This window comes from Phaseolus vulgaris, chromosome 8 (assembly GCF_000499845.2).
Source record: "Phaseolus vulgaris cultivar G19833 chromosome 8, P. vulgaris v2.0, whole genome shotgun sequence".
Classification (NCBI taxonomy): Eukaryota; Viridiplantae; Streptophyta; class Magnoliopsida; order Fabales; family Fabaceae; genus Phaseolus; species Phaseolus vulgaris.
Window position 1 is genome coordinate 12,948,315 of NC_023752.2, and position 10,210 is coordinate 12,958,524.

The window sequence follows — 10,210 nt, forward strand, 5'->3', positions numbered from 1 at the left end:
GACAAAAATAGAAACAAAAGTACAACTTCTATCCATCATCCTCATATTTAGGTAAGAGTAATAATTGCTTCAACAGCACGAATTTAATTTAAATTTGACATTTTCTAGATTCAATAATGAATGCACGCCATGTGCCATGTTTTGCATTTTCAGTGGAGTGACATTGTACCATGATGACACAAGATTTCCTCCACCAACCCTTTTGTCAGCCAGCGACAAAATGTACAAATGTCGGGTTTTACTGCATCTATTGGTCCAGTAATTCGAACTAAATCTCTTTTACATTTAGAAATTTAGAAACTTGTTACATTTTACTGATTTTTCCTCACCATGCAAAGAACATGCATGGCTCTGGTGCCCCAAAAAAAATACTGTAAGGACTATGCACATGGTACTAAGAAATGAGGCAATGAGAATTGGAAAATTTTCTATAGCACTGCTGATGCTAGATCATTTTACAATGACAAAGGATCAGGGCTGCAATGTGTTAAAAAAGCACACAACCCAGTTACAGTAACATAAATTAGGCTAACAATATTTCCACGAAACAAATCTAGTTGTGTAGGTTGTAACTTTCTAAAGGCCATGTTTTGCAGCAGATCCCAACTTTGTGCAGCATAAGCTCGCTCATATATCTATGCACCATTCATTGCAGTGTCAGCATGGTTTGTATGGCCATCTTCCAGAATCTTACCATTTGCTTGAGTTCTCTGCCTCTGAGTAAAGTCACAAAAACCATGTTATGTCCAGATCAGAGACAACGACATTACATAAAAAGAGATTAAAAAAGGACAACTAGAAGACATTCAACACACCCAATCTGCAGGGTCAACAACAGAATTCCCATTCAACAACTTGTGGTTCTCTTCTTTGGTCCTGCCATCTTTGTTGTCCTTGGTGCTTAATGGTAGCAGCAAGGTTGCTGCAGCATTTGTCCGGTCTGGTAATTCTGTGGAATGACCAAGTTAGCATAACAAGCAAAGAGCAGTTGAATTCACTATAGCAAATGTAATTATGTCCAAATGCACAAACCTGGTAATTTTTTGTCGACAAAAAATACCACTAAATTAACAGTATACCTGCCAAGGATCAAAACAAACACTAAACCAAAATGGACATGGACAACAAAATTTGAACATTGCAATTCAGAAAATGCTCCTCACCAGGCAACAACTACATCAACCGTGTAATGTTTGCGTGATGCTATTATCAAAAGAGACTGACACACAGAAAGAGTCCACCCTAGCTGTTTTATACATCTGTAGTTGTTCATGAACAAGCATAATAAATTATAACTGAAAATAACTTGTAGTACAATATGACAGTAATAAGTTATGGCAAGTTCTAAAATACATAATGATAATTACACGGACTTCCTTGAGGTTAAGTATAACTACACATTCACCCTTCTTGATTGAAAATTTTCGCTTGCCTCCCGAGCTATGCTATTTTTTAGAGCAATGTCTATATAGTTTGACATAAAAAAATATGGGGGATTTATTATTTTTCAAAAAATAACAAGTGTAAGTGTGTAACAATCATACAAATAGTAAGGGAACTTGGTGTAATTTTTCTCCAAGAAAGGGTGTAGGTGGGATTAGCACAAACCTCAAGGGAGGTTAATTATCCCAATAAACAATGAAGCAACCAACACAAACATTACTGCAGTGAAATGGAAAACTTAAATCTTGACGAAAATGAGTCAAAACCATATAAAAGAAACATGAGTCAATTTACCTTCGTGTGCCATATCTTTGATATGTAAGAACAAAGACAAGAGTAAAGATCATGTGTGATGAAAATATCAAATCACCACATCCATATATCACGCCACGTGGAACTGCACAATGAAAACCAAATGAGCACCAAAACAACCAAAAGGAATCAAAGCTAAATAACTCCAGTACAATAGTATACTAACAATTAATCAAGAGGACTTCAAAGACACTATCTGGGCGAGGCAGGGTAGCAAGTTTAGACCCCTGCAAAATACACGGAATTAAGTTAAAAGATTTTTTTAAAAAAAGGAAAGAGTCACATAGAAATAAAAGAGAAACTAATGATATATTGTTTGCTTAACAAGTACTCATTCTCAAATGAGTATACCTCCCGACAGTGGTAGTTTGGACCAGGAAGCTGAGTAGCATAAAATGTCACTATGCGAAGAGCTTGGGAAGCCTGCAGTTACAAATGCAAAGAAGCCACGCTTATAAAAAACCGTTATATAGCATCCTTATGCTATAGGTTATTTAGTCAACTTAAAACATCATAAGGCCAATGAATTGACTATGCTGGCTAGAGAATATAAAGGGTGAAGTGTGTAAGGTTAACAACGGATCTTTAATCATCGCAATGAACATTCACAAATCATTTACAATTTTTTATGAACTTTTTCATGCCTTAAAATGCTCAAATTCTTAAGCATTAAACTTAATTTACTTCCATAATAATGGAAAATATCCATCAGTAAGTTTCCTAACCAGTTAAAAGGTTAAAAAAATAATATGCAAAAGCACAGAAGTCTTCTGCTTTTCTATTGTTTGGAATACAAAGACTAAAAAGATAAGATCTACAGCAAGTCAAAAACTATAAAAATATAGAGAAGAAACCAGAGTCAAAACAGTAATGATGCTCACTTTTGCATTAATACGCATGGAAGCATAACCAAACATAAGGCTGCCAAATCATGCAATTACTTTAATGAACGGTATTATCTTTGTTGACAGCAAGGATTGAATTTTGTGTTGGCAACATGCTAATTAATTTTCTAACCCAAAGCACTCACGTAAAATGTTTAAACAGTTATAAATTATTAGACAATACTAAACACATGATAAACACTTACAACTAAGAAGCATAGAACCCTGCACCATATTAGAACCGTGTAGATCTTTTTGCTCTTGAATATAAAAGGATGAAATGTCCACTGCAAAAGCACATGTTGTGAGGCATATCAATGATTAAAACTTCATAAAACTATGACACTTATTGCAGACTAGAACATTGGGGAAGAATAAAATCATACTGGCAATTGAAGGAAAGTAGATAAAGGAGAAAGATAAATTGACGAGGGGAGGAGAATTCTTACAAGGACAAAGGATAAAAAAATAAAGGTAAACAGTGTTTCACTAATGTAAGCTTTTTCTTGCCCAAGCTCCTGCAACAGCACCAAGATTAAAAGTTAAGAAGCAGTCCTAGGTTAGACAGATTTTTTGAGACACAAAAGGGAATGAGTATTACAAACCGGAAGAAGGATGAATCCAAGATCCTGTAGAGTAGGGCCAGGCCTATGTAAATAATGAACTCCTCGTGCAGCCAAACCGTGAATGTACTGTAGGGAAACAGTTTACTTTTAATTTTAATATGAAACAATCATAAATAAGTAAATTAAAGTATATCACATTACATAGCAAAATATTAAATGTAGTAATCTAATTTACAAACAAAATATCTCATGTATAACGCTAAACATAAGCACAAAAGTTTGTCATTCGTTTCTTTTCCCTTTTCTCAAACTAAAAAGAGAAAAAGATAATGCTTGATATAGAGCATTTCTACTACACATTTGCCTTCAACGAGTGCATGCAAGCTATTAAAGGTTTTCTTTCAATGAGAGAAATGAAACATTAGACCCTCTAGGAAACAGAGCTCCAAATAATCTTGAGTAAATTTGCAATTAAAATGTAATAAATAAGTAGAGCCCATTACTTATATCAGCAATCAGCATTTTATTTCAGAAGCAATAATTCATCCAATTTTGTGCAGGCATTGAATGCCAAATCCTCAAAGTTGCAGAATATGACAGACAATGCTGCAGAGTTACCAGTTCCTTGAGATTTTCCTCATTGAAATATCAATCCCTCTTGACACTAGAGGATAATCATTGATAGAATAACGTTTAATGGTTAAACGGCCAAAGAATAGTTCAATAAACCAGGTTCCTAACACATAAAACAAGCAATCCCCAGAAGTAACCAAACCACACCAACATGAAGGAGAACTTTTAGTAGCGTTCAAGTAAAGTTCCCACCACAACCCCATGTGAAAAATATTTGAATCTCCAATCCACAAAAATAAAGATAGAAGCACAATTGCATTCCTTCCACAAAGGGTAAAAAAAACAACCTACAGTTAAACCATCCATAATATGATCAGAATATGGGGAAACTAACCTGAAAAACAATACCCGCGAGAAGGTACTTCCAATTCTCCGCAAGGAGGTTGATCTCGGTGGTTGCCTCCGCGCAAATTCTCTTCCATAGCTGCACATTGAAACATTTAAACATAAATTAAAATCAACAATAAAGAGAGAAGATAATAAAAGGAACCATACGCGAATGAACAAGAAAGGTCGTACTTAAATACAAAACAGGGCACCAAAACCAAATTACCAACCTTTGAAGCCTCGCGACCAATGTAAAACGACATGTTCTTGCTCTAGTTTTTGTTGCTGTTGTTGTTTATGGTGTTGTATCCGTATAGCGACCACTTCCATATTACTTCATAACGACACATTTAAGGTCAACATCATTGCCTCAAAAAATGAACCAACAATCGCATCAAAACCCAGATAGGAATCAATTCTTTTCCCACTCTCTCACTATGAAAAACTGAAACTTCCTTTGGAAAAACACACCCACTTGGCAGAATTGCAAGACAAACACAACGGGTCTTTAAAAATTCGATTCAAGAAAGGAGAAAACAAAAACAAGGAGAGGATCTGAAGAGAAAAGGCCGAAACCCGGAAATAGATGGAGATCGAGAGAACCCAGATGATGATCACAAAACGCCCAGTTCCCAGAAAATTCAAAAAAATCAAATGGGTTCTCTGAAAGGGAACGGGAATTACAATGGCGAAAAGGGGTATTTGGGCTTCGCTTTCTCTCTCTAGACTCTCTCTCTCTCAACTTTCTCTCTCCGATTCTCTTCCCTTTCTCGCTTGGTCTGACTGCAATGCACGCGAGTTGAACGCGGAGGAGACGGTTGAGAAGAGAGGGAGAATAACCAATATTTATATATAAATAAAGCAAGTTGCTTCTTTCTATATTCACATTTTTTTGAAAATTTTTAGCTATTTTAAAAAGGGGTTGATTTTTCTATTAGAATTTTGATTTTGAATAGAAAAAATAAACGAAAAAGAAGGGAAGATGATGAGGAGTGAGAAATAGACAGACAGATAGACGATGTTGGAATGGATAGATTGGATACATGGTTTGACGCCACCAACACATGTTTCTCTCTCCTGTTTCCTACTGTTACTAGGAAAGAGAGACAGACAAATAAAACCTTGGTAGAATCTTCCACCTTGGAAATTTCCTCTACCTCAATCTTTTGTACCAACAATCAAAAATAATTAATATGCTTTACTCTTTATATTTTTATTTTATTTTCTTCTTTAAATTTTCTCATTAATGTATAAACATGCTGATAACATTCAATTGATTGGTAAGTAATTAAAAATTATTAAAATGTGAGAATAAGAATAAAAGTCATAAAAATCAGTTTAAAATACTAGTATAGATACAAATTTTAGTTAGACTTAAAAGTAGACAATTTGAAAAATTAAGGGGGAAAAGATGACAAACCCAAGGAGGAAAGTGAGTTTTGAAAGATGAGATTTGATTTAGGTTTTGTTATTATTGTTGTTTTGTTTGTTTGAAAAATAGGAGAATGATTAGGTTGGTCGTGGCTACTAGGAAGAAAGATTTAGAGGACAAAAAGAAATGGTGGATGTGCATTCTCTCTGATCCTCAGGCTTCGGCCTGCAAAATTCATGTTCCTTGTGCAGACATCTTTTTTTAAATTGAGCAGTAATATTTCAAAAATAGGCTTCCTTAAAATTTCAAATGAGTTTAAAATTACTGGTAGTAGGAAAAATAATATTATTATTGATTAATTAAAAACTATGATAAATTTATCTTTATATAATTTTGTTAATTATATAACCGTATTTACCCTATTTAAGTTTTTATAGGATAATCTAATTTAAGTTAAATAAGAATATATCTGTTTGATGATTAATTGTCAATACATACATTCCTTCTATCTCTAAATATAAGACTTGTAAATAATCCAATACATATTTAAAAAGTTGGCTAATTTAATCAATACCTTTACATTTGTAATTATAATATTTTGTAAATTACTTTTAAAAATTGAATGTCTTGATAATAGACAACTCATGTGTTTATTATTTACAGGCTACAATAATTCAGGATATCATATTAAGAAATAATTGATACAATTAACAATGAGTAAAGCTTTCATAAAAAGGAAATGTTAGACTAAATATTGTATTTTACATATTTACTCTTATTTTTTCCAAACTAATCTTCTTGTATAAATCTTCTTCCTTAATCTAAACATAATCAAAATGTATTATGTTAATGATTATATAACTTAAAATATCAGTAGAATCTCTTTATTATTTAAGGCTATAATAAACTACAATAACAAAATAATCAATTACATTATATATAACATAATGAACGTGATCAATTATTTAGTAATATAACAAAACCATAATATGATAAAATAGAACTATAATTAATTATATTATATAACATTATCAATTATTTTATATAATATAATATAATCAATTAACTTTATATTATATACATAAACGTATTCTATCGTATATAATAAAATAATATTAAATAAAAATACTAAATACTAAATAAAATATAATTGTACCTGTATGGATATTGGGGACTGAGTAATGTTGATCCACGTCGATACAAGGTGTCTTCTTCACTCTTGGTTGTCCTATTCTTCAAGTCTTCTTTCTCTTCGTGTGCTTCGGTCGGCCGGCGGGGGTACCTGCGATTGCACTCCGACGCTCAAGTCAGCGATGGTGCTCAAGTGTGAATTCTCTGATAGTATGGAAAACGTACCTTTTCCCCCTTTTCAGAAGTCCCTTTAGTAGGTTGACCTGGGCCTTGGCCATGTGGGCCAATCAGTTGATGGTTAGAGACATGCTTAGTGGTCTTTGGGTCGTGCCTGGTGGTTTCCTGAAAACCAGGGGAGTGGTCTAGAGAACGTGTTTTTACTTCGTCAATGGTTGTCATAACTGCTCTTTTCTACACGTGTAACCACGTTCTGGATTAAATTAGATTTAATCGACATAAACCATTCGGTCGTCCGGCTAGAGGTCATGGAAGGACGAAGAGTCGTATAAGACGCAGGGTTTTGTGATGATTTTACCATGAGTATACTGCGGTCGTCCGGTGCCGACCGGTACAATAATAAATAATAATAAGAATAAATTTATAATTATAATTTAATATTTAGTTAAAAATAATTTATAATAACAAAAATAATTCGATCTTTATAAATATGTTGTTTAACTATTCTTTTAAATTTATTATTTTTAATTAAATTATACAAATTTTCACAATTTTTTTTATTAATCGTGACTCAAAATAAAATTATTTACAACTCATATTTTTATGGTAGAATTTTGAGCAATAGTAGTAATTGAAAACATTAATATATATCATCATTTGTCCCTCTACATTTTTTATATTTATATTATTTTTACTTGATTACATATTTTAATATCTTCTTGATTTCTTTGTATGTTTTTTATGTCCTTTTCTTCTTTTTAATTTGATTATTTCAGTTTTTTATCTTGTAATTTTTATCTTATTAATCACAAAATAAGGTGTTTCAAAAAATTGTAATATATATATATGTGTTTTATTTTCATAAGCTTTTCATATAATTTTGTATTGACCTATCTCCTACATTCCTCTCAGTACACTTACACACAAATATATGATAAAAAAAAATTATATAAGTATATCCTTCATTACTACAAAATTAGGAAGAAATCAATTTTAGATACTAAAAATAATTAATTGTTATATTGACTAAATTAGATATTATGTTAGAAACCAAAGAAATTATTGATTCCTAAATTAGTTTCTATTATTGATAAATAGTTTATAAGTTGGTATCTAATTAGCAACCAAAATTTTAACTACCAATTATTTAGATTCTAAATTTGGTAGAAAAACTTTGATAACTAATTAGATATCAATTTAGAAAATTATTTATCAATAATAAAAACTAATTTATAAACTAATAATTTTTTTAATTTTATAGTAACTAACTATATTTTGTCTCTAAAATTATTTTTATTTATGGTTTTTTTTTTAGTGCACGAGTAAATACAATTACAGTCCCTAAATAAAACTAATATAATTTTTATAGCAATGGATTTGGTGTAAACCAATCTTATAAGAACAAAACAAAAGATTTTAAATTTTGGAGTACAAATATTTTAGTAGGGCAATGTAAATCTGAACTGTTATCCTAAGTTTTATATATAATTAAAATTAACCTGTAAATAATATATTTTTTAAAAATATTATTAGAAATTGAAGCTAGTTAACATTTTTAAATAATCTTGTGTTTTTGAGAAGGTTAAATGGGAAATGAGATAATAATTTTGAAATTAGATTTTATATGTAACTAATTAAAAAGAGACATTTCGTAATTTTATATTTTTTAGAATAAAAAAAAATTAATAATAATAATTAAATAGTAAATAGCTAATAAATATTGAAGAATGTAATTAGTTTAGAAAGTGTAAATAAAGTTGTGAAAGATAAAATATCTTTATATATTTTATATATGACCATTGGTATAGATTATGGAGATCCTTTCAATGTTATGAAAAACTTCTTTTACCCCTATCAAATATTTTGTATTGATAAATAATTGAATGGTATTAAAAAATTGTTGGTTGTTCCCTTACAATGAAATATTCAAAATATAGTACGAAAATCATCACTTAGTCGAGTTCGATCAGATCAATTACGTTATAATAAAGATTTGTATTTTCTTTTAAGATGAACAACATATATTTTGAAAAATAAATAAATAAATATTAATAATATATCATAGAATAAATATATTAAATAATTTGATCATATAGTTTATGTAATGAGAATGAATGTAAAAAAAAAAAAAAAACTCATTGCTAGCATTCCTTAATTATGAAATTAAATGGAAAAACATGAATGAAGATGGATTCAAGTATAAACAAGTTCAGAACTTGCAACTCCGTAAGTGTTTTAAAAAATAAAATTTAGAAAAGTAGCTAAAATGATAAGTTAGGTTGAACTAGTTGAAAATGAAGGTTTAATTAAGTACTAGAAAAATTCATTAAAAAAAATTGCTGAATAATTTCTTTTAATATTAATATAGTAGTTGGCTAACCCAAGTACAACGCTTCTATCATATACGTACACAACGTGTTAAATGCAAACCAATATTTGAGCTGCAATTAGCAAATGTACGAAACGATTTTATTATATGCATATATTCAATCAGATTAATAAAAGTGATATTTAATTCGAATCTGAATTCGAAGATACTAATAATAACACACCTATTACAATTGTTTTTCTTATTCTAAATTAAGGTGTCAAGATTCATCCCTTACAAATGTAAAATTCAGTTTTGTATAGATTGTTTGAGTTAAGTTTGATTATTTCTATAATATGGTTAATGAGATAGTAATTATGGAGAATTTGTTAGATAATGTGGATAACCATTTATTTTATGGTTGGATTAATATTTGAGAAACAAATATTTGAATTTAAAATTTAAAACCATAAACAAGTATTTCCTACTTAAACTAAGAGCTTATCGAGAGTAGATCTTTTCAAATAAGGAAATTATCTTAAATGATTATAGTGGATGATTTTTAACTGGATTTTTTTTTTCATGGAGATTCTATTAGGGAAACTTTGTGTTGCATGTTGAGTCATTTGTTTGAATGTAAATTTAAAGATCTTCAACTCTTCAATTGAGTCCATAATAACTTATATTACATGTGTGTTCTAATGTTTTTCAGTCGTATGTAGAATCTTAAAAAGTTTTGTTGCACGTGCATTTAAGCTTTTAATTGTATGTGAGTTTAATATTTATCATTTATACATTGAGTTTGAAGTTTGTTGGTTGCATATAAGTTTGATATTCTGAAGATGAATGTTGAGTTTGAGTCATTGCTTTGAACGTTAGACTAAAGTAAAATAAGTTCATTATTGTACCTTATAAAAGAATAAATTTATGGACTATGATGAGAATGTATTTTAGAGTTCAAGGGATTTAGTTTTGTTAGAGTTGTTGAATTATGAAGTGTTCAAGTGAATGTATCATCTAAATCACTCCAATGAGTGTTTTGTTTAATAACCTTGCT

General features: G+C 30.2%; 1 protein-coding gene across 1 annotated transcript; it reads right to left on the bottom strand.

The window, feature by feature from the left end:
* Positions 1–402: 402 nt before the first annotated feature.
* LOC137824172 (phosphatidylinositol:ceramide inositolphosphotransferase 1) lies at positions 403–5,306 on the bottom strand. The gene is made up of 12 exons (XM_068629654.1): positions 4,396–5,306; positions 4,173–4,262; positions 3,245–3,331; positions 3,089–3,157; positions 2,846–2,926; positions 2,107–2,178; positions 1,922–1,982; positions 1,738–1,840; positions 1,164–1,259; positions 1,033–1,079; positions 816–949; positions 403–716 (listed from the first exon to the last, which is right to left on the bottom strand). The coding sequence occupies exons 1-12, from the start codon at positions 4,426–4,428 to the stop codon at positions 636–638; spliced, it is 954 nt and encodes a 317-aa protein (XP_068485755.1). The 5' UTR covers positions 4,429–5,306; the 3' UTR covers positions 403–635.
* Positions 5,307–10,210: the final 4,904 nt, after the last annotated feature.